This window comes from Cucurbita pepo, unplaced genomic scaffold, assembly GCF_002806865.2.
Source record: "Cucurbita pepo subsp. pepo cultivar mu-cu-16 unplaced genomic scaffold, ASM280686v2 Cp4.1_scaffold000134, whole genome shotgun sequence".
NCBI classification, from domain to species: domain Eukaryota; kingdom Viridiplantae; phylum Streptophyta; class Magnoliopsida; order Cucurbitales; family Cucurbitaceae; genus Cucurbita; species Cucurbita pepo.
Window position 1 is genome coordinate 121530 of NW_019646436.1, and position 24921 is coordinate 146450.

At 37.1% G+C, this 24921-nt stretch overlaps 3 protein-coding genes across 8 annotated transcripts; 1 reads left to right on the forward strand and 2 right to left on the reverse strand.

Moving 5' to 3' along the window:
- Positions 1-1843: 1843 nt before the first annotated feature.
- On the forward strand, positions 1844-13929 carry LOC111783917 (ubiquitin carboxyl-terminal hydrolase 9-like). Of its 2 annotated transcripts, none has more exons than XM_023664726.1 (13): positions 1844-2334; positions 2718-2972; positions 4310-4454; positions 5926-5985; positions 6083-6181; positions 8705-9082; positions 9202-9342; positions 10406-10576; positions 10879-11136; positions 11223-11371; positions 12115-12660; positions 12769-13039; positions 13317-13929. In XM_023664726.1, exons 1-13 carry the CDS (start codon positions 2180-2182, stop codon positions 13431-13433), a joined length of 2745 nt encoding a protein of 914 aa, XP_023520494.1. In that variant the 5' UTR covers positions 1844-2179; the 3' UTR covers positions 13434-13929. The 2 variants fall into 2 exon arrangements, with proteins under 2 accessions (XP_023520494.1, XP_023520495.1); XM_023664727.1 differs by having other exon boundaries at positions 2180-2334; positions 6086-6181.
- A 664-nt stretch (positions 13930-14593) lies between these two features.
- LOC111783919 (glucan endo-1,3-beta-glucosidase 11-like) lies at positions 14594-17960 on the reverse strand. 4 transcript variants are annotated; one of them, XR_002813446.1, is made up of 4 exons: positions 17661-17960; positions 16448-17550; positions 15391-15599; positions 14594-14734 (listed from the first exon to the last, which is right to left on the reverse strand). XR_002813446.1 is itself a non-coding variant. In XM_023664731.1 (3 exons), exons 1-3 carry the CDS (start codon positions 17719-17721, stop codon positions 15528-15530), a joined length of 1236 nt encoding a protein of 411 aa, XP_023520499.1. In that variant the 5' UTR covers positions 17722-17960; the 3' UTR covers positions 15221-15527. The 4 variants fall into 4 exon arrangements, 1 of the variants encoding a protein (XP_023520499.1); XR_002813447.1 differs by having other exon boundaries at positions 14594-14899; XR_002813445.1 differs by having other exon boundaries at positions 14594-14970.
- A 1750-nt stretch (positions 17961-19710) lies between these two features.
- On the reverse strand, positions 19711-23975 carry LOC111783918 (granule-bound starch synthase 1, chloroplastic/amyloplastic-like). 2 transcript variants are annotated; one of them, XM_023664728.1, is made up of 15 exons: positions 23921-23975; positions 23366-23495; positions 23016-23255; positions 22857-22937; positions 22671-22769; positions 22494-22583; positions 21898-21961; positions 21695-21795; positions 21508-21617; positions 21176-21419; positions 20923-21099; positions 20649-20840; positions 20468-20554; positions 20256-20384; positions 19711-20167 (listed from the first exon to the last, which is right to left on the reverse strand). In XM_023664728.1, exons 2-15 carry the CDS (start codon positions 23486-23488, stop codon positions 20051-20053), a joined length of 1854 nt encoding a protein of 617 aa, XP_023520496.1. In that variant the 5' UTR covers positions 23489-23495; positions 23921-23975; the 3' UTR covers positions 19711-20050. The 2 variants fall into 2 exon arrangements, with proteins under 2 accessions (XP_023520496.1, XP_023520497.1); XM_023664729.1 differs by having other exon boundaries at positions 23914-23936.
- Between the last annotated feature and the right edge of the window lie 946 nt (positions 23976-24921).

The following is a 24921-nucleotide window of genomic DNA, read 5'->3' on the forward strand; positions in this document are numbered from 1 at the left end:
GAACGAGAGAGATCCTGATAATAAGATGACTAGAACATAAAAAGGAAAGGAACGAGTATACGCAAGGACGCTGGTGGCAAAGAGGGTGGATTGTGAGATCCCACGTTAGTTGAAGAGGGGAACATCTCCATAGCAAACGTGTTTTAAAAACCTTGAGAGGAAGCCGACAGTAATAGCCTAAAGAGGACAATATTTGCTAACGGTGGGCTTGAGGTATTATAAATGGTATTAGATATAGGTTTCTGGCCGTATGCCAACGAGGACACTAAGTCCCAAAGGGAGTGGACACCAGGCGGTGTGCCAACGAGGACATTGGACCTTGAAGGGGGTGGACACTGGGTGGTGTGCCACGTGTCTTGGGCCCAGAAATGAAAGTTACTAACTATACCAATAATATGTACTCTTCTTTTCGGTGACTCAATCATAGAACTCTATGGTTAAGCGTGTTTTACATTGAACAAATTTACGTTAGATGGCCTCCTGTGAGGACAAAGCATGCATAAAACTCGTGTTGGTCTGTAGTAGGTAACGTGACCATGTTGCACGGAAATATTGGACCCATCAAATGCTAAATTTGGATTCCGAATTTTAACCCTTATCTTAGACATGGATCGTTATAGTGATTTTGTACAATAAATTGATAATAAAGAATAAACTTATCCAATTTAAATATAAACAAAACTATCAAACATATGACTTCACTTTTATGATACTTAATGGTTTGTCAAAATTATATTATTAATAATATATTTCAAAAAGAAAAAAATGATATTAAATGCAATTTAAAGCATATTGAAAATTTAACTCTATACTATTTGTAATTAATATATTAATTATTTTATTATGTAATTGAAGACTTATTTGCATCTTATTTAGTCCATGTGTTATTCGAATAAATATGATAGGATCTTGTCGGTATTAAATTAATAATTCAATTAAGTTTCGTAATCTCTAACGACATGAGATCTCACAGTCCACCTCTTCTGGGCTCAGCATCTTCGTAGCACACCGCCTAGTGTCCACCCCCTTCAGGGTTCAACGTCCTCGTTAGCACACCGCTTGGTGTCCATCCCCCTTTGAGGCTTAGCGTTCTATGATACCATTTGGAGTAGCCTAAGCCCACCCACCAGCAGATATTCTCCTCTTTGGGCTTTCTCTTTCATCTCACAGTCCACCCCCTTCTAGGCCCAGTGTCCTCGTGGCATACCACCCAATGTCCACCCCCTTCAGGGTTTAGCGTTCTCATTGGCACACCGCTTGGTGTCCACCCCCTTCAGGACTTAGCATTCTCTGATACCATTTGTAATATCCCAAGCCCACCGCTAGCAGATGTTGTCTTCTTTTGGGCTTTCTCTTTGGGCTCCCTCTCAAGGTTTTTAAAACGCTGTCTCTTAGGGAGATGTTTCCACACCTTTATAAAGAATGCTTCATTCCCCTCTCCGACTGACGTGGAATCTCACAATTCATCTTATTTGCCACCAGCATCCTCGCTTACACTCGTTCCTCTTTCCAATTGAGGTAGGATTTCACAGTATCTATGTGTATCTTACTATCAAGAGTTAAGGTAGTGGTTTCCGCGATACAATCACTCGATGTAGAATAATTTAGGTCCCAATTACACGTATCGACCTTAACCACGTTTCAGTGAGAGACAGATGAAAGTTTTCTAAAAAATTTGGAATGAAAGGAATATAATTAAAAGGTAGGGAATAATCCACATAATATTTAGGCCAAATTGAAATGAGATTCATGCACAAATTATGGTTGAAAATGACGGTTGAGATTTCAATATTTATTTATTTATTTATTATTTATTATTAATAATAATTATTATTTTCCAGTTCGGCCCCTCGACTCCTCACCCACCTTCCCCTGCAATCTAGGCTAGGGTTCCTTCGAATATCCCTTTCTTCTTGCTCTTTCTTCCATTTTCGCCCATTTTTCTCGTATCCCTCGAACTCTGCACTGAGATCGGAGCTTATCTTCCTACCATTCCGCTTGATCCATACTTTTTTTTTCTTTTCGTCTGCCATCTCTTTCCTTTTTCTTCCATTTTTCTTTTCATTCTGTTTCGTTCCCCATTCACAATTCAAAATCGTTTTTTCTCAACAACTTTGACCATATCTGGACTCTCTTCCTCCGATTCCTACCTTTTCCGGATCTTCCTGCGGAATTGATCATGACCGTTCCTGCTTCCGGTTTTATGATGGAAAACGGCGGATCAAGCTGCCTGCCACTCCCACCAGATGTCGAGAATCGGATCGTCACCGACCTGGGGAAGGAATCCGAGTCTAATTTGCAAGAAGGCAATCTCTACTATGTTGTTTCTAATCGGTATTGCTTCTTCTGCCTTTCGTGGCTTGTAGTAATGTATTATAATATAGGAGTTTGTTGATGGGGGGATTTTAAGATTTCGTGGTGGGTTTTGGAAATTGGTTTGGTTCAATTTTGACTTTTTTACTACGGTGCTGTGTTTCATGAGCTTCGTTTCTTCAAGCCTAGTCCAAAAATATGCCCTTGCTTTACGTATCTGCACTTTTCAATGCGTACCTAGCGTGTTAATGTTTGATATGTTTATGGGGAATTCCTATCATGTCCGATTTCTTTATCCTGGGAGATCTTGTTTTTCTCTGAGATTTACTTGAATGAACTCTTGTACACGTAGATTGTAAAGATTCATTGGAATGCAAGAAATGTTCACTTTGTTGTACATGCAGGTGGTTTAGAAGATGGCAGTTATATGTTGGACAGCCTACTGAAGAATTTCCTAGCAAAGATCATTCTTCTGATTCCCAACACTGTAATATGGTTCCTTCAAACGTGGTAGAAAGGCCCGGTCCTATTGACAATTCAGATATAGTCGTTAATGGAAGTGATTCTGAGAATAATGATTTAGAGCTAAAAAGATTTTTGGAGGAACGACGGGATTATGTTTTGGTTCCCAGTGCAGTTTGGGAAAAACTGTATGATTGGTAAGATGTCCACTCATACTATTTGTTCTTGTGTTGCCTCTTCTTCCCTCTATCAAGAATTAATCTTTAAGGCAACATGCTTCAAGTCCTATTTATATTTTTCTATGGTTCTTTGTATAATCTATATACTTGAAATATGAGCCTGGTTGAACCGAAAAGTAGCAACCAAACTTCTGTAATTTTATTAGTTGCATTAGGAATTTGATTGCAAAATGAACTAGATGTTGCCGCATCCTGAGAAGTTGTATGATGTTTTAGAAATATACTGTTTCCTTAGTATTGTATGCTATCCTTTTGAGTCCATGCTTACACAACAACTGAGGGAGTAAGGACACTGCCTTAGGTTGATAAATCAAGCATCTAACACATCTCAAACATTGAAACAAGTGATCTCACCATTTTCTACTGTATGGACGCTGAAGAAAGTAGTTGTGACTGAACCACCCCTGCCCTTATTCACAAAACACAATGGCTTGAAACCTATAGTAATGTAGTTTCCCAGAAAAAAAAAAAAAAAAAAAAAAAAAAAAAAAAAAAAANTGCTGCGTTATATCCTTTCAGAAAAAGAATCCAAGTCAAAGTATCCACCTTCTTTGGACTTCTCAGCTTGCTTAATTCATACAAAAGAACCTTAGGGGATGATGGATAAGTTTTAGTTCCTGAAATAAAGATTAATGCTTATGTACGCAGGGGATGTAATTTTCAGAATTTTTCATTTTCCCCTTCTACCAGGAGACCATCAATCATGTGTAATAGACTCATCTTTTGTCTTCCCTTCACCAAGATTTCTCTTTGCACTGAGTCACCCATTTGTCTTGATGTCTTCATTCTAAGCATAAAAAACAGAGGTATTTTTCTCCCCGGAAATTACATAAAAGCTGATTTCCTGCCTATCATTCAAAAGGAAGTATGTCAACCTTTTCCAGTCTGGATTACTGAGTAGTTCTCAATATGGCCTTTTAGTTTAAAGAAATCCACCAAGGTAATTTGAGTGTCTTTACCAAGCACTAGAGGTTGGATTGAGTGCCTTTTGATACTATTATCACGGTTGAAGATTTTGGATATTCATACGATTAAGATGTTCTTTTTTTCTTTTTTGCAACTACCAAATTTCACTTTCTACAATTCCTAATTTATCTCTTGTTTGATTTTGTTTCTTTATTCTTTTATGTACTCTACTTGTACATTGCTTCTTGAAATGGAACTGTTTTATATTACAATTTTCTATGGAATTAAAGTTGTATGTGTGTTTGTCTTATTGTTATGAACATGATTTCCTCACCCAAAACTAATTTGGAAGCTAGAGTTGTTGTAACATACGTATTTTGTTACATTAGGTACAAAGGGGGGCCACCGTTACCAAGAAAGTTGATATCCCAAGGTGTCACTCAAAAGAATTTTTTTGTGGAGGTTTATCTACTTTGTCTAAAATTGATTGATTCCAGAGATGGAAGTGAATGTATCATACGATTGAGCAAGAAGGTATTCTTCATATTTTACATATCCTTTGATTCATTAAAAACTTGGATGGTGCATGGTGGTCGTAAGATTCTATCCTTATTAGTATTTATTTGATCTCAATTAAAAAGAAATGCAGCTATATTCATTTTTTTTTTTCTGATTTATCTTTTATTCTGCATGAGGATCCAAAACTTGGTTGATAAAGAAGTATTTGTGAATTTTAGACCATGTAATCCCAATACTAATTAAATAAACAGCACATACTAAATTTTGAATTGGAACATGGTCTTTAATCCATCTTCAGCTCCCCCTAGGAAGGACAGATTGTCTATGTCAGGCATGTGTTGGGACACAGATACAACGCTAAAATACGTGCCTCTTTCTTTTTTTGTTCTTTCGTTTAAAAAAATTTCGGACACGCATTCACACACATGGACACATCAAAAACCCGAACCTATCAAGCAATTGGTGGCAACAGTGCTGGAGAGAAGCGGTGAAGTTCATCGGAGAGGGAGGAAGATCGAATGAAAGTGGGCTGTGGATGAAAAGAAGATTGTGGGGGTGGGGGAGGGTAAAGGATTAGGGATAGGTTAGTTTTTAAAAAAATATAATTTAGTCAGAAACTTTTTAATAAATTTTATTTTTGTGGCCTTTTAATGGGATATTTTACTTCTGTCTTTTATGGATTTTAGTGGGCTCATATGACTAGAGTTTTATGCACCATTTAAATCTTTAAGTATTTTGGGTTGGATCTTTTAATAATCTAAATAATATTAAAAAAAAAGATAATGTGTCTCCGACGTGTTTGACTCCTTCATTTAAAAAAATGGTGTGTCGCTGTACTGTGCTTGTGCTCATGTTTCTTTGTTTTTAAATAAAACTTACTGGCCTCTTTTTATAAGATATAACGTCTTTTTTACCGTATCTTTTTCCTTACTTGTGTGCCTTTATTATGTTAATATGGTCTTCTGATTCCAGAAAGTTTTTCAACCTCACTGGTGGAATATAAGATTTTATCACACGAAAGATAATGTTGTCCATTTTACTGTTAATTTATATATGATTTCTGTTTTCCCGGAATGTATTTGATTGATTTCTGGGCATACTTTGTTCTCATCTAATCGTTTAGGGTTACAAGCTTGTGCTTTCTTCTTTTAGCTCCAGAAGCATTGTGGATTGTAATTGTTACTATGGTCTTTTGAGACCATGAGTTAATTTTGTTAATGCAATGCTTTCTCCTGATGAAAATAGATTGTGATATTTGCGTTAACATTTCATTTCATCACGAGTAAGATTAGAGTACATGAAAAAAACTCCTATGAGAGACAGCAGTTATAATAGACTTTTGATGTTTCAGACTTTAATTAGGTCTCAGATCAAGTCTGGCTTGTGTGTCCTCGTATTTATTTAATGTGCATATTTGTCTTACTCTTCTCTGCATGTATACTATTAGCAATTGCAGAATTCTTTTTACTCACTTTCTGCTTTTCAGGCCACCGTATTTGATCTTCGTGAGAAGGTGTTTGCACTTAAAGGAATAAAGCAGGAAAAGGTTTTTGAGCTTCTTCCTTTACATTTCTTTGTAGAAACGGAAAGATGTTAGTATTATCTCTTACAGCTAATTTGGATCACTGCTTTTGGGCAACTAGCAGGCGTGTATATGGGATTACTTCAACCAGCATAAACAATCAGTATTGGATGCGACAAGCCAAACCCTCGAAGAACTAAACTTGCAGATGGATCAACATGTGAGTACTTATTCTATCAATGTATTTAGTGTATGGGCATTGATCCAAGAAGGATTAGCTTTGGGGAGTGTGTATGGATAAAAGATAACTCTTTCTTGCTTTCATTTTCTACGTTGCGTTCAATCCTTATGAGTGGCTATTTTAAGGAAACATTTACTCCTTGTTAAGCTGATTACTTTTACCATTCATGCTAGACACCATTATTCTTTCTTGAATGTTGGCTTTTATTAGAAAGCCTGAATGGTAGTGAAGATCATGAAATTTTAAGGAAATATTTACTCCTTGTTAAGCTGATTACTTTTACCATTCATGCTACACACCATTATTCTTTCTTGAATGTTGGCTTTTATTAGAAAGCCTGAATGGTAGTGAAGATCATGAAATTTTAAGGAAATATTTACTCCTTGTTAAGCTGATTACTTTTACCATTCATGCTACACACCATTATTCTTTCTTGAATGTTGGTTTTTATTAGAAAGCGTGAATGGTAGTGAAGATCATGAAATTTTAAGGAAACATTTACTCCTTGTTAAGCTGATTACTTTTACCATTCATGCTAGACACCATTATTCTTTCTTGAATGTTGGTTTTTATTAGAAAGCGTGAATGGTAGTGAAGATCATGAAATTTGAATGTGGTACATCACTTAAATTTCTGGTGGGTTTATTAGAAAGCTTGGGTCCATTTTTTGTGGTATGCCATGAGCAGCATGTTCTTTGGTGAGTAAAAGATGGATATTCCTATGAAATGCAATTTTTAGGAGAATTAGTTGCCCTCTTCCTACATCGGAGTTGTAACTGATTGGAGCTTGTGGCCCCATATATAAGCCTATATGGCTTGAACATGAAATTGACAATTGTGTAGTGTGTTTTGGTGGAAGCTTGAGTCCATGAAGAGTGACTTTGATCTTTGAAGCGAAGTTCTGAGTGGCTGGGCTTTGTGAATTGAATATTCTGTTTATTGGTTCTGGGTGAATGTGTACATTTTTGTAGGGTGAATGCATAATTAAACCTTGTGTTTCTTGTAAGGTATTGCTTTGGGTGTCTTTGATTGTGTCTATCATACACCATCTGTCATCTTTGTTATCTATCAGATGCTTATTTTTTATGTTCAAAATTTGGATAATCGACCATTTGGGTATCTTATTCTTGTAAATTCCTGAATAACATTTGAACACTGTTAGGATCTAACTTATGTGTTTAGTTAGTTGATATGGAAAGAACAAGTGTTTGAAACGGTAAAATTTACCTTTAGTGGCATTGTTGATTGCGACCATGATGTGTTTTTTTCACCTCAAATATTTGCAGAGTGAAAGTTCAAAGGCTAATATTTACAACATATCATCCATTACCCTCTCTTTGTATACAATATCGGACGAACTCTCTCTTTCATTTGGAAGGAGAAGAGTGGAATAAATTAAAAAACAAGCATGGTGATTTTGAGAGCATATAGGGTATGATTCCTTTTGTGGCCTCTTCATTTTCCTGAATTTACAAGGTGTTTCTTTTTTAAGAAATAAACTGTTGATAATAAGTGAGATGTAGTACAAAAGCTGAGGGATAACCACCAGGACAAGGGATTACAAAAAGTTGTCTACAATCGACAATAATCATAGACTACAGTGTAGTCATTTTATTATTTTTTATGTATGATCCAACTTTTCATTAAGATAATGGAAGTACAAGCGAAGGACACTAACTAAAACTGGGCCCCACCAACCTCTGGACTGCAGGAAGACAAATAACTAGAAAGGGTAGAAGTCATGAGTATAATGAACCCTCATAACCTGCATGTCCTAGTTGTTAAAACATCTTAAAAGTTCTTCTATGCCTTTTAATCTAGATCTTCCAAACATAGCCATCCCTACATAAGATGCTAACTATGGAAGCAGGCAAAGAAGTTGCTCAGACTGCAGCTTTAGTGCTTTTAGGAAAGCGCCACTTAGCCTCGAAGACAACCCAGCCACTTATTCCAACCCTTTATACTGTAGAGACAATGTAGAAATAGTCATCATTGCTGTTTATGAAGAGAACACATTGTTTGGAGATGAGAGCATGTGTGGATGGCTCTTGCGAATGACATCTGCTGTTGTTCAAGGCTCAATGGAGGAGAGTCCATATGATGACTTTATATCTTAGAAATTTTGAGACTCCAAGTCACCTTGCACAATTGATGAGGAAGAATATACAGCTAATCCTTGGTTGTAAGGAAGCTGGAGAGGGACTATGAGGATAGGATCCTGAATCATTGAACCACCAGAAAGTAGCATCCATATTGGGAGAGTCGAATTTTGGAGAGCAAGCAAGAGGAGATATTACATTGTCTTGTTTGTTTTCTGTTGAGGATATCAAGCATATACCCATTTCATGTACTTCTAAGTTTTCTTGTTCTTTCTTTTCCATTATGAAATATTACATTATACATCAGCAATGCATCTGAGAACATAGGTTTCACATTCACTTTATTCGAGTTGTTCATTTTAAAATTATCTATTCTCATGTAGTTGTACACCCTCCTCTGCAGATCCTCCTTGAAGTTGATGGACCTACTCAGACTGGCATGGATGCCACTCGAAATGAGTTAGCTTTGGTAGCTCTTGAACCTTCAAGATCATCTCTGTCAATTGCAGGGGGGCCAGTGATGTCAAATGGACATTCATCCAGTTATGGTTATCAGGGAAGTTCTTTGAGCTCATCAGTTTCTGACATGGATGACAGAAGTGATCTTAGTAATACTGCAAAGAAAAGAGAGAAGGGTGGTTTGGCAGGGTTGCAGAATTTAGGAAATACATGTTTCATGAACAGTGCCCTTCAATGTTTAGTTCACACGCCACCTCTTGTAGAGTATTTTTTACAAGATTATTCTGAAGAGATCAATGCAGATAATCCGTTGGGAATGCACGTAGGTGTCTTTTCTTGTTTTCAATCTTCCTTTTCTAAAATATGTGTTTAGTCATTCTTTGCTTATTTTTGTTGTGTAAGGTTTTGTTGATCTTGTGGGTATATTCAATGCTTCTGCAGGGAGAGTTAGCCATTGCTTTTGGGGACTTGTTGAGGAAATTATGGTCGCTGGGACAGACCACAATTGCACCACGTGCATTTAAGGGGAAGTTGGCTCGTTTTGCTCCTCAGTTCAGTGGTTATAACCAGCATGATTCCCAAGTTAGTACCATAACATATCTGTAGTATTCTTTTATCTTACATGGTCTTTCTCATTTCCTAAGTGATCTCTTTATGCTCTATTGTTTCCTTTAGTTGTGAACAGCTGAATTTATCGAACAATTTCTTAAGATACTGTAGTTGTGAATAATTGTATAGCTTTTGGAAGCTCCATATGCTTTATTTCATTCACGTAATGGCAATTAGAGCTTCAGATGCTAAGATAAATGTAGAAAGATACTGAGGTGACAGTTTTGATAAGCTTTTAGAATTAATTATGTCATTTCTGGTACTTGGACAATAAGCTACCATCCTCTGACGAGATTTTAACTATCAAGCTTAGTATTTGATGATGCGATCTCAATTGGGACATGTATGAATGCTGTTTTCTTATCTTTTCTTCTCTTTGTCTTGTTTTTCTTCTGTCATCTAAATACATCTTTTATTCCTTTTTCTTTTGATCGTCCTTTTAGAAACTTCGTAAAAGAGATCTTACAATTTGAAATATTTATATGCTTAAAAGAAATGATTTTCAAGTATATAGTGTTTTGAAAAAATATATTCTGTCACCCTTCTCAGGCTTGAACTCACTTTCTGCTTTACTACAAAACCCCACAATTTTGTCCTTCTGTATGGCTTATGCTTTAGAATGACTAGTTTGAATATATAGTTGTATTGTGCTTTTTGAGTGAACATTTAAACGATGATCTGGCATAAAAGTTAAATATATTTAAATCAGTCCTAATATTACAAAGTACGTTTTAAATCCTATTTTTATTCCTATACATTCAGTTTTTGTCTATTTTAGTCTCCATACTTTCAGAATGTCCATTTTCTTTCTTTATTTTTTGAAGTTGTCATTTTGTTTGCAAAACTCTTAACACAAATTCTATGCGTAATTAATCAACTTTAGTGTTCTGCTGATATTGTGATTAGGAAAAATGAGATGAAAGAGATATGAAAGGGACAATGGTTACTTTTTTAATAATTTCTCTTTCAAAATGTTGAATTTGGTCAATCTGGTTTCATTTATATCATTAAACCTAGATAAGATGCCTGTCTACAGGAACTTCTTGCCTTCTTACTGGATGGACTGCATGAAGATTTGAATCGTGTTAAACGGAAGCCTTATTTTGAAACAAAGGATTATGATGGTCGTCCAGATGCAGAAGTTGCAGATGAGTGTTGGAGATACCATAGAGCACGAAATGATTCTTTGATTGTAGATGTTTGTCAAGTAAGTGGCTTTTGATATATTTGAATCTCATTGCATATCATCCTGCCTGGCACTGTTTCTATGTTAATTACTGTAGGTAGTTCCATGTTGTATAAATGTTAATTGTGTGAAGAAGTTTTCATGTTCATTCTCGTAAGTAACATTATCCTTTTTTATTTTGATTAAAGTCATTTACATGCTGTATTATTAATTTAGTAGAGATTGGTGGGATGTCTTAAGTTTGTTTCTGGTTTGGTCTATTTAGTTAAGATTTAAATGATTTAATTTATATTCTAATAATTTACAACTGGTTAAACTCACAGGGTCAATATAAGTCGACATTGGTTTGTCCAGTATGTGGAAAAATCTCAATTACTTTTGATCCATTTATGTATTTATCATTGCCGCTACCTTCAACTGTCACTCGCAGTGTGACAGTGACTGTGTTCTATGGTGACGGTAGTGGTCTTCCAATGCCATACACTGTGACAGTGCAAAGACATGGTTGTATCAAAGATCTCACCCTTGCATTGACTATTGCATGCTGCTTGACGATTGATGAAAATCTTCTGCTTGCAGAGGTAAGCATATGATATTCATCTGGTTTCTGCATTCTTATTTCTTCTATTGTAGTAAAACTTCTTATTTCTGAATTTTTCATTGTCAGGTTTATGATCACCGTATTTACAAATATTTTGATAACCCTCTTGAATCTGTGACTTCTATTAAAGATGAAGAGTATCTAGTTGCATATCGCCTTCCAAAAAGGGAGTCTGGAAGACCAAAGCTCGAGATCATTCACAGATCGCTGGAAAGGTATGCTTTCTTTTAAGTTTCTAATCTGTAGTTGTCTGCGTGTTTGGTTATGAAGTATGAATTTTAGGCATATTGAATCTGGGATTATTAAATAAGCCACATCATCTTTAAGCCCACTTTAGCTGGACTACCTGCAATCGGACGCTCTAGACTCTATTCAAGTTCATGATGTTTGCTTACTCCTTTTTGCAGTTCAGTGTCTGCCTCAAGTTTTTTTTTTTCTCTGGTTTTGGTTAAACATTTATTTTTTTATTTTTCAAGTGATGAGAAACAATTACTCATCAATGATTCGATGGAGAAGAACATAATGCCTTGGGCAGAGGGAAGAGTAAACCCACCACCACGAAAGATTGCATATTAATAACCAACCCCCAGATGAGGTAGACCAAAGAGTTCATCTAATTGCAAATGATCTTATATTGATTGCTTCAAGTGGAGACTGCTCCAATTGCAGGATATAAGTTCATTCCTCTGAAATGAAATCACGTTAATAAGTGGCTCAATGTTTCCTCATTCTTCTAGTGTGTGGTACAGCCAGCTTTGAAGTTATCATTTGGTGCTCCTTTTATTATTTTTGGTGTTTCAAACAAGAAAGTGAATGTGCTCAGTATTAATTTTTGTGTCCAATTCAAGTTCTCATATGGTAGAAAATACATCGGTACTTATCAGTTAGTTGTTTTTTCATTCCATATTATTTGTTTTCATTTTTCCTGAATGTTGTTAATGTGGCACTTGGTCTGTAGATGCTCAACTGACCGCCTGAAGGGAATGGAGAGAAAGCTTTTTGGAACTCCTCTAGTCACATATTTGGGAGAAGAGTTCCGTAGTGGAGCCGACATTAATGCAGCTGTGTCTAAGATCCTCGTTCCTTTGAAAAGAACGTACTCTTCAACTAAAGCTCATAGTAGCAAAGAAAATGGCTTCGTTTCTGAAATGAATGATGAACCAGCCAACTGCAGTCCTCGGTCTGTTTCCCAGTCAATTGACATTGAAGAAGAGGAAACATCATCTGAGAAAGAGCCATCCTTTCAACTTCTTTTAACAGATGATAGGGGTTTGAGCTGCAAGCCAATTGACAAGGATTCTGCTATAAAGTATGGTCCACTTATAAAGGTTTTCTTGGATTGGACCGACAGAGAACATGAATTATATGATGTGAGCTACATCAAGGATCTTCCTCCCGTTCACCAGACAAGGTTCATGAAGAAAACGCGGCAGGAAGCAATATCTTTATTTTCTTGCTTGGAAGCCTTCCTTACTGAAGAGCCTTTAGGTCCTGATGATATGTGGTAGGTTGATGCCCCTTAGTTTATCTTATTTTGTATATCCAAGATATATTGTGGCTCTACTAATATTCTAGTTTGTCTTACTCACATCTTAAATTTCCTCTTGCGCAGGTACTGCCCTAGGTGCAAGGAGCATAGACAGGCTACAAAGAAGTTAGACTTGTGGAAGTTGCCAGAGATTATTGTTTTTCACTTGAAACGTTTTTCATACAGCAGATATCTCAAAAACAAGCTCGACACCTTTGTGGATTTCCCTATTCACAATCTTGATTTGAGTAAATATGTCAAAAGCAATGATGGGAAGTCTTACTTGTACAACCTATATGCCATTAGCAACCATTATGGTGGTCTTGGCGGTGGTCACTACACTGCATACGCAAAGGTATGGAATTTAAATTCTTTCTATGTATCCCCGAACATGGACTGACTACTTGGACTCTGCAAGACAAGATTCATGGCCCGAGTTCTCCTTTTTCTTTTCTTTTCTTTTCTTTTCTTTTTTGTTGATGAATCCATCATCTAAGCTACTCTACTTGTCTGGTCTCGGTTACTGGAACAGTAAATCTAGTCCCATTTTAAATTGTCTAACCAAACCATCAAGAATTGATTTTCGATATTTTTGTATAATGGTCTCAGATCTTTGTTATTCATATGTGCAGTTAATCGATGAGAAGAGATGGTACCACTTCGATGACAGTCATGTTTCCCCAGTTGGCGAAGAAGAGATAAAGACATCGGCTGCTTATTTGTTGTTCTATCAAAGAGTTGAAAATTGACTTGGAACAAAGCTCCACAAGTCCTCTACTAGAAGAGGCAACGACTCTGGATTGTGGTGTTTCAGCTTCATTCCGGCGGCTAAAAGGAAGCTTAGTTTTTCATGGTTTAAGCATTAATCAGGCCAAACTAAGGGGAAAGAAATAGAATAGATCTGATTTTGCAGAAGAAACGTGGAATTCTACAGTTGGAGGTACATAAAAATAGTCTGGTTTTCAGCAGCGTATACAATTTGATCATCAAAACTGGATTAATTTTATTAAAAATACTCGTCTATTCATTAACTTTTTGAGAGAAATTTTGTTGTGTGATTAGGTGGGTAGTGTAGATTGTAGCAAAGCTTGCCTCTAGAGGCGAAGTGGCAGTTGCCATTCATTTGTTTGTTAGCTGTTCCCATGGTGGCTGCTGGCCACTTTCTGTTGTTACTTCTACATGCTCCTATTGTTACTGATTAATTTAATTTGGAAAAGCCTGAAATTCCCAACTTTTCATGCATCACATGTCATAGTGTTGCTATAGGCGCCTCTGTCATGTCATCAAGGATACTTTTAGTGTAATGCTAAATATCTGTACTAACCCTCTGATTTGTGCTAACCCATTACCCTTGTTATCATTTTGAATGACAATTTTAGTCCTTTCTGAACTTCTGAATATTATTTCTGTTCTAAATTTCTTGTTTATGAACTTTATGAGCAATATGATTAGTGGAGCCTTCACTTTTGAGTAGGAAGTATCCTTAGGTTTTTCTTTGACAGGATAGTTATCGGGTTGGATTGTTTTGCTTCAACCGAACCGAGAGACAATTGACCTACATGTACATGTATATGGTCGATCGGTTTGGTTCATTAGATGAGTGTTTTGCTGTAGTTTATAAGTTTGATTTATATGTATATGTGACGTGTCTCTATATGACAATTGACCTACATGTATATTCACTGTCTTTTTGGCCCCGTATCTTTGTCGACTATTGCCTCACGACCGTTTCATACTCATGATGATAATGATGCATCATCGAGCTCAACCAGAAAAAAAAAATAGGGAAAGGAATTGAGTGAGATGAGAAAAAATATGTAAGTTTATTCTCCATCTGCAACAATGGAGCAAGATACAGAGATGCAATAAATTTGGAACAAGAATGTAAAATTTAGAAAAATTCAAAAACTAAAATTGCAAATTAATAAAATTTCATTAGCAAATGGGATTACAAAGAACAAGTTTGGATCATCCATCCACCAGATATTATGTCCATCCACGAACTCAATTCACATACAAAACTATTAATTACTAAAGCACTGTAATCTCCCTGTAAAAAGCAGGATGAAAAAAGAAGAAGAGATTAACAGATCAGATCCAGCTCAGAATATGAAATGGAATGCATACAAAAAAGGAAATGATAAAAATTCCAAGCTGAGCTTTTTCTTTTGTCACATGGCCCTGTCAGTTCTTCAACCCCCACTCCATTAAGTGACTATTGGTAAATTCAAGAAACTTTCAATGATATTGTTGCTTTTACATTGTAAAATAAGATCCTAATAATCCCTACAAAAAGTTTTCCATTATCAAATCTTCATTTTTAGGCAACTCATCATCTTACATAAACAATCAAAGAAGATATAAATCACACAAACCTGAAAAGAAAAATGTATGGTGAATAGGGTTCTCTTTCTTTTTTCTTTTTTTCCTTTCTTCTTCCTGATTTTTCATGATTTCTTGCCAAAAATTATGACTAAATGGCCTACAGGGAGAGCATTGTTCTATAAAAATTGAACAGGACTGAAGATTTTATCTGTTTTAGATACTAAAAAGAATGGTTTGCATTCATAATTTCCAACTTTTGTTCGGAGTAAAAGAGAAGCCGAATAACTTTCGTTATGGTCACATACAAAAGAATGGGAAAAAGGAAGGCAGAGAAATAAAAGAGAAGGAAGTCGCGTACAAGGAAAGGAACAGAATTTTTACCTTTTCCCAAGTCCGACGCTGCCTCTTATTCTCTTTGGCATCTTCCAATTTGCTTTTAAAGGCTGATTCTGATAAATGAAATAAAATCCAAAGCATCTTTCGGAAAAATATACTGAAAAACAAATCATCTCCTAAATTCAAAGTAGCAGCAACTTGAACAGCATCAGAAACAGGCTCGCTGAGAAGGAACCAAGCCAATGGCTTCTCTCCTGCCACCAAAAACCACCGCTGTTTCTCAGTCTCCATAAACAGGAATTCAAACAGATCCATCAATGATTTTATATCACAGGAATTTACTCAAATGTATCAAATCACTTGCAAGTAAAATTTCAACATGCATCAGGAAAAGGGGGAAATTTGAGCCCTTAAGATAGGTGGGCATCTCCAAAATGGCATCGCCTACAAGGATCCTAGTATAAAAGTTTGAACTAAAGCTCATTTAACAGCCTACTGAGCTTGAAAGCTTGAGCTCCCAAATCAAATTGGAATGTTTTTTTTTAAAGAAAGTACCATTCGACTTTTAAGAATTTTAATAAGTGCTAAATTGTGCTAAATTATACCCATTTCTCTCGTGCTTTCAAGGTAAAAAATGAAAATAAAACAGGAATTTTTGTTGTGGACTACACAAGGAATAGGAATATGCATATGGCTCAAATTAAAATGTTAGAATGGCCTCAAAATCAACTGATGAGAATCCAATGAATGAAGATTGGGCCTGTGCTCCCACTATTGATCAATCACAGAGATGCCCCCCAACTCAACTCTTTCTAATTCATTCTCCCATTTTTATCAGTTTCCAATGACAAGAAAATTTCAATCTCCCCTGAATTTTCGGGAAAGATTGAGAAATAAACCCATTTCACTTTATAGATTGGATGAAGCATGGCTGACAATTGTGCACCCCCAGATGTATGGCTTACGAGATAGAAACTGTAATAGCCCATTTTCTTAACCCAATATTTGTTTCTATCTCTGTCACTTTATGAACCAAACACGCAAATCAAGCAAAAAAGATGCAATAATCATTAAAACAACAAAGGTAACGGAAAATTTTTACCGTGGCGGAGGAAATGGCCAAATAACCAGTTGAGGAGGTAGTGGGAGATCCCGACGGCGAAGGCTGCGCGCTGGAACTGCCATGAGTCCCGTTTCCAACGTCGTCGGTATGGGAAAATCCGAGCTGATACACCGGCGTACCGTCAGGCTTAAAGAGCCCATAATTCCTCTCCGAAGTTGGTCCAGGCTTCATATTCTCATTGAATAAAGCAAAAACATAAATGTTGAGGTCCGAGCTCGGCCTCAATGGCGTTCCCTTCTTCTGGCAGATGTACTTGAGAAGGTTCCCATTGTACTTCTTTGCATTCTCCGGGGTCGCACCGGCCTCGTCGTCATCTCCCTTCGACGGCCATCCGGTCTCCGAGATGTGAACAGGAAGTTTCTTGTAACCAACAGCGTCGAGAGCAGAGTAAACCGCGTCGATCTGTGCGAACAACATGTTGTCGTAGCGAAGATTCGAACCGGGATCTAAAACCCCTTGGTTCGGTTGGAAGAGGACGAAATCAAGCGAAACCTGCTTCGGATTCGCCTTGTACGCGAAGTAAGGGTACGCATTGATCAAGAACGGGGAGCCGATCTTGACTTGGAAATCCAAGATTGGTACCAAACAATCAACTAAATCATTCCGGAAGATTCCGGCGGAAGGCGGATATGAAGTTTCAAGTATTGCCAAAGAATGCGCTGTCGTCACAGCCACCTGCTTATCTAGCCCTAGATTTACGAGCGCCGTGTGCACGCTCTGCATCGCCGGTAGTAAATTATCATTAAGAGAAGTGTCATTGAAGGTTAATACCTCATTTCCGACGAAGATTGAAGTGATTTTAGTGCCAGGCAAGTACGCTTGAACATTATTCTTCACCCACTCTTGAGCACACGCCGTATTCTTCATTTTGGCCAAATACTCGTTTCCAAGTCCGACTATAAACTCCACGCTCGTATTAGCAAATGCGCGAAGAACCTTCGGACTCGCATCGTACAGCTTCACCTTCGTAGCTCCAATTGATTTCACCAGCGGGATTACATTCTCCGGAGTAGGAAGATTGTTCGCTATCTGACCATAGTTCACTCCAACAGAACTCACCATAACAGGCAGCAACAACAAACCTTCACAAAATCACAATCTCAAGCTAGAATTTCACAAACCTTCACAACACTCCAGAATTCCACAATAATCCACAATATTAAACCAAGAAAAAAGCACAATTCCATATTACCTGAAACCAGAAACAGAATGCACGAACTGCATTGTTCGAATCCGAACCTTCTCAGCTCCATGGAGCTTGAAGTTTCAATAGCCTAGGTGAAATTCGAAGTCCGAAAAAGCGAATCACCGCACTGAAGAGTGAGACTGTGGAGTGATCTGGAGCCGTCGGAGAGGCGATTGCCGGCCGGCGTCTGGTTTGAGTGTGAACGGCGAGCTGAGTGAGGGGCGGAAGCAAGGGGAAGAGCCGTGCGGGAGTGGTCATTTTGTAGAACGTTGAGATGGACGGCGTAAAGTAAAAAAGCGGAAAAAGGAAAAATAAAAAGAGAAAAAAAGTGTGAGTATCTATTCGCTCTATACATTTTTTAATAAAACTTTTATATATATATATATATATATCATTTCTTATTTTCCATTTTATTATTTTCATTAATTAAAATACCTGAAAAAATACTCAATTGTCCAACTACAGTTTGTCGGGTTATTCCCGTCCCCACACCTACACAACCCCGTTTAAATGGAAAATTGAGATTTTTTTCTTTTAGCTAAAGGGTACCCGAGAATGGGATTATATTCTCGTCTNAGATTTTTTTCTTTTAGCTAAAGGGTACCCGAGAATGGGATTATATTCTCGTCTCCACACAGTATACAACCCTGTTTAAATGAAAAATCGAGATTTTTTTCCTTTAGCTAAAGGGTACCCGAGAATGAGGTTATATTCTCGTTCCCACACCTACACAAATTCTTGCATCATCATGCTCACTATAAATATGAATAAAATATATATGTATTAATATCGTAATATTGAAATTTATATTAAAACTTAAATTGTCCATTAAAAAAATAGTTTTTTTAAAAAATTATTATAATGTTTTTTTTTCTTCTAATGTGATTGAAACAAACATCTTCACGTGCTACTTTCATTTGTTAAAAGTTTGGTAATAATTATTTTAATTTTTACTAAAAAAAATTACAAAAAAAAAGACTAATTATATCGATCCATCAACAAAAGGTTTTGTTTTTAGTCACACTATAAACAAAATTATTATTTTTATTATTAATATTAGGTTAAATTAGCCATCTTAATCTAAAAAAAAACTAAATTAATTAATTTAATAGTTATAAAATTAAATTTTAGGTTTCTTGAAACCCTAAATTTTGAATGGAGTAGTATGTTCACTTTCTATTCACTCGTGGGATTCGGGGTCCGGGGGACTACCTCGGTTCCTCTTTTCTCGATAATCCATACATCCCTTATTAGTATATGGACAGCTATCTCTCGAATACAGGTTTAGATTTGGCCTCAATGGAAAAGTAAAACAGAGCACATAACATGGACAGCTATCTCTCGAGTACAGGTTTAGGTTTGGCCTCAATGGAAAAGTAAAACGGAGCACCTAACAACGTATCTTCACAGACCAAAAACTACGAGATCACCCCCTTACATTTTGGGACAGAAATTCAATGACTAAATTCTTAATTAGATACGGTTACTATTTGACATAATATTTGTGTATGTAACTTTAATATATGCTAAAATTAGTGACATAAATAGAGTTTGAATTTGAAGGAAAGTAAAAAATTCCTTAGAATTTAATAACCCTATGTTTTAATGATTCTCATCCCACGTGAAATTTTGCACATATTCTCTCTTTTTCATTGTAGATTGGCCCAATAAAGCATTATTCCTTTTGGAAGTCACTATATTTGTATCAAACTTCAAGAGTGGAATGGCTATTAGAGCCGGTGATGCTCATAGTAACGTAACAATCGAAATTATCCCACTTAAGTTAGGGAAGAGAACGAGACATTCCTAGTAATGTGTAGCCTCAAAATCGTAAGGGTGACAACGATATGTAACGAGCAAAAAGCAAACAAGATGACACTAGGCAGCATACCAACGGATGCTGAACCTTAATGGAGATTGATTGTGAAATCTCACCTCAGTTGGAGGAGGAAAACATGTGATTTTAGTTTTTGGGCTTTCGAGTTTCACTCGAAAGAGCTCGTAGATCATTTTTACGCGCCACAAAATTGTCAATTTGGTGGTATTATTATAGTGATTAGCATTGTGATAGAATTCCTTTGCACGAGATTTTAGAAACAAACAACTCAGTAGTGTAATATTTGCCTTTGCAGGAGAGGGTGGCTGAAGGACAAAACTAAGAGATCAAAAGCAAAAAAACAGAAGCTGTAGATGTAGTTTTCCTAGACGGACATACACAATCACAGGGTTCTCTACCTCTCAATCGTGTCATGTCCGAGGAGGAGCAGCAGCCATCACTTGAAAAGTGGCCCCACCTGCCTGCTCCTGCTGGAAGCTGGATATCAACAGCTTCTGTGCTTCCTTCTTCATTAGCAATCAACATAAACTAAGAGAAACTGGGAAAACTTATATCTGACTCAAGGAGTGGCAACGTTTTCCTTGGCGAGAGGAGCGATTTCCTCCCCTTCTCGTCCAGGTTGGCTGTTATCGACTCCCAATCCCAACAGAGATTCTTCCCATAGTTTAGCTGGACCCTGCATAGGAATCGACATCGTTCCGTTTCAGTTGAATCGCCAAATAAGAAGCTATGGCGCGGTCAGTATGATGAGAAAGGGTACTTACCTTCCATGAGAAATCTTGAGCCATACAGTTCTGTATCATATCTTTGTGGGCAGCGGTGCTGAAGAGTGATAGAGCTCTTACGACAGTTTTAGCAATTGCTGCTGCATCAGCTGGAGCAACAGTTTCACACTGGCAAACACAACCACCCAACTCTAATCACAAAAGGAACCCAAACAATTATATGAAGCGGATTTGAAACTATCCGTACTTACTTCAACGCTGAACGCGCCCATTTGGAGACCTGTATAACCGTCGATAACAGTGTCGGCGAGACCACCAGTTGTGCTTACCAAGGGAATCTGAAATTGAAATATATGAAATTGAAATATATGAAGTGATAGGGTGTATGCCTTAACCAGTTGAGCTACTAGCTATCAGAAAGTGGCGACTTACGGTTCCGTAAGGCATAGCTTGCAACTGGATGAGACCACAGGGTTCGAATCGACTTGGAATCATCAAGAAATCAGCAGCTGCATTTATGAGATGTGCTAAAGGAACGTTGAACTTTGCCACCCCTCTAGCTTTGTCAGGATATTTTATCTCTAGCTCTTCAAGTTGTCGCTCTAAATACTTCTTGCCAGTTCCCTAGCAGAAAGAAAATGGATATCAACTTTCAACCAACTACAACAGTCGTTTTGGAAAAAGAAATAAGCTAACATATACTCACTAGAACCACCAATTGAACATCTTCATTAATGAACATTGGAATAGCTGCTGATAGGATATCAGATCCCTTTTGCTCTTCGAGTCTACCAATAAATCCTACCAAAGGGATGTTCCTGTCAACGGGCAACCCAACTTCCGCTTGAAGAGCTTCTTTCAGAAGCGCTTTTCCTTCCTCAACCTGAAAATGAAGATCTAGCTAAGAAATTTCTTCAATCAATTGAGAACCAAAATATGAACTCTGTCAGTTAGCTTACGGTTTCAGCATTGAACTTGATGGGAATGTATTTGTCAGTTGTAGGGTTCCACTCCTGAACATCCATGCCATTCAATATACCCGTAACGGTCGTCAAACGAAGAATGGTATGCAATTCAACACCCCGATCAATTCCCGAAACAAGTTCCTGGGCATAATATGGACTAACAGTGAAAACACTGTCAGATTCCAATATTCCAGCCTTCATCCAGTTGATTTTTCTTCCCTTCACAGGCTTTTCATACCTAGAAACCAAGATTTCTAAGAACACACAATGGGAAAATAATATCTTCGGGGATGCAGATCAAATGGACAAGTAACTGAGGCACTAACCCATCAGTAAAGTCAAAGGAACTCTTGAATTGATCAGGCAGATTCAGAAGGGAAAAGTCTGAGAAAGCAAATCTGCCTTGATAAGCAATATTGTGAATGCAGAAAGCAACCTGTTTGTTAGCATTTAAGAGTACAATATCAGCTCATGTCTACTGAATTAAACAGAACCATTCGGCACAAAACCAACCTTGGCACTTTTATAAATACCCTTTGCTTGATACATGGTTTTCAAGTAGCATGGAAGAAGAGCTGTGTGCCAATCATTGGCAACGAATACAACATCCTCCCCTGCAATGAGTAGCAAACCACATTTACATTTTCTCTGTGCGTTAGCCATTAACTAGTAACTATCAATTTGAGACTACTGAGGGAAAGAAAGCGAATGCATACCATATGGTCCTGAAAAGAACTTGCTGCTGTTCAAATTTAGAACCAAAGGCGCCAACAGAGCAGCCTGATGAGCACAGACATGCGATGGTCAAACAAAAAATCGATGTCGAAAACTAGAAACCATGTCATTAGGAGGATATTAATCAATTGATTGTTAGAAACTACGAATCTCCACAATGGTATGATACTGTCCACTTTGACCATAAGCTCTCATGGTTTTGCTTTTGGTTTTCCCAAAAGGCCTCGTACCAATGGAGATGTATTCCTTACCTTATAAACTCATGATCAACCCCTTGACTAGCTGATGTGGGACTCCTTCCCCAAGAATCCTCAACATTGCTCAATCGAAGTAAGTGAAATACAAGCAAATTGGGTTTTTTTGTTCATAAACTACTTATAAATGTCATTTGGCATTTCTGGATGACGGGTAAATGACATTTACCAAAGAAACTTCTCGATGTAACAAAATGGCACTCAATAAAAACGAACTAACTAGATTACAGAGTTCCATTGACTGTCTCTATATTGATTTGATGCCAATGAATAGCACAGCATGAACAAGAACAATCATATTGAAACATAACAAGATTAGTCACCTGACACAACAGGCTAAACCGCAACTGATTGTCCTCATAATCCACTCCCGCATTAGGCCCATATAGTTTAGACTTAGTTTTGCCCCAAACCTGTTGAGATCCACAATGTAGAGCATCAGAAGAAGGATCTCGCATAAGAACAATGTATACACACTTTGGTTATGGAATTCGCATTACCTTTTGAAGAAATATTGGGTGATCAACAAATACTCGATCAACTCCTCGTTTGTAGCAATGGAAAAACCGTATAGTAAACATTTGATCCCCAACTTTTACCTGGTCATGTTCATGAAAATGTTACGAAATTGTTCCTTCGCTCCTCCCCACAATAGATGATCATTTTTCATAGATGAATTTATTTACCTCGGCTGTTACATCAGTGTCCCAAGAATCTTTGTACTGGTCATAGCGAGGAGCTATCGTCATGACACGATGTCCTCTAGCCTACAAAGCAAAAATCAGGCTGTAGCAGAAAATTATGACGAAATTGCATCTGAAAATAAGGCGAGAAGCATCACTTACAGCCAATGCTGGAGGCAATCCTCCAAGAACATCACCCAGCCCACCAGTTTTGCTCCATGGAGTAACTTCAGCAGCCACAAGCACTATGTTCATCCCTTGTTCACACACAATTTTCGCAGCAGTTCTACCGAGTCCATCAGTTCCCCTACTGGCACTCCTGCAAATAGCACTTGCAGCAGGGGTTTTCTTCCGTAGCACATCCAAATTGTTCAAGGATTTCAACCCCTTGTGAGTTTCTACTCGGTACTTCAGTCCAACCTGCGACAGGCTCGTTTTGGTCTCTGAGCCTGTAGCCCCATGACTAGCGATGAGGGAGCTCCTCGACACAAAATTGGAAACAGTCACCGCTNACGGTACTTCAGTCCGACCTGCGACAGGCTCGTTTTGGTCTCTGAGCCTGTAGCCCCATGACTAGAGATGAGGGAGCTCCTCGACACAAAATTGGAAACAGTCACCGCTCCCATTGACGCCATTGTTGATCTAAAAACCAGCATTCAAAACAACAAACAAAAATCCATACAATGATCGGTCACACAAAGCAAGAAAAATATTGAGATTAAGAATCCATACAAACAAATCAAGAAATGATCAAGAAGAAAACACAACAAAAACGCAGAATCAGAGCAGATTCAGAAAAGAAACNCAAGAAATGATCAAGAAGAAAACACAACGAAAACGCAGAATCAGAGCTGCTTCAGAAAAGAAACTCAAACGCCTCAACCAAAACCAGCAAGCATTACAAAAGAAATCATTCAAAAGCAAAATGCCAAANAAAAACGCAGAATCAGAGCAGATTCAGAAAAGAAACTCAAACGCCTCAACAAAAACTAGCAAGCATTACAAAAGAAATCATTCAAAAGCAAAATGCCAAAAATTAGGGAAGAAGAAGAAGTCCGACCACTCACCGGCGATGAACTCCAGCCGCAAGAAAGCAACGGACACTGCAGATCTGTAGAGGACGACGGGAATTTATAGGATTTTCAGGAGCAGACACGTGGCGAAGATTGAAGAGGTCATGCGTGCGAGGCGAGGCCAGGCTCCTCAAAAATGGGTTGGCACGTGTGAAGTGTGGGCCCGCGGCATCGGTGGTTGTGGAGCTATTCGGGCCAAGACGATGTCGTTTAAGGCCAAGGAAAGGGTCCCACTGATGGGACGTAATAATATAAGAGGAATGGACACGCGCTTTAAGATTTTCTGTGAGTTTTTATTATTATTATTCATTTTTAGTTATTGTCAGTTTGCTTAATTATTTAATATTAATATTATTATTACTACGATGATTGGTGAATGAACGGTGGAGAATTCACGAGCAAAGTCCCACTTCATTCCCACGTGTAAGAATTAACAAAAAGAAATTTCATTATTTAAAATATCATTTTAATCACTAAAATTTCATCCAAATTTAATTCTTCCATTTTCAATACTCTTAAATTTAAATACTTAATTATAATAAAAATTAATTCAATAAGCATAAAAATTCATGGAGAATATATTTCTAAAATTTTTTAAAAAATATACCAATAAAGATTTGTCGAAAATATTAAAAAANGAACAATATAAAAATATTCAGTAAGCAGTTTGTTCGTCGTTCTTAATTTATTCTTAAATCTTATGTTATTAGTTTGTCTGTTCATTCCGTACCTTATTCATTCTTATGAATTCGGTCGTATGGTTGAGTCGAGTATTAAATTGAGATAATGTATAAATAATAAAAAAAAATATTAATATCAGATTTAATGACTAAATTAATTGAATTATCTTGAAGTTAACAATATTTTATATTATCAAAATTTAATTAAAAAAATACAAATTTGGAATATTAAGTATTTAATTCAGGTAGTTTCCTATATTTAGAAAAGCAAAATTTGGTTTAAAAAATAACTTTTAAGCACCGTTATTAAATAAC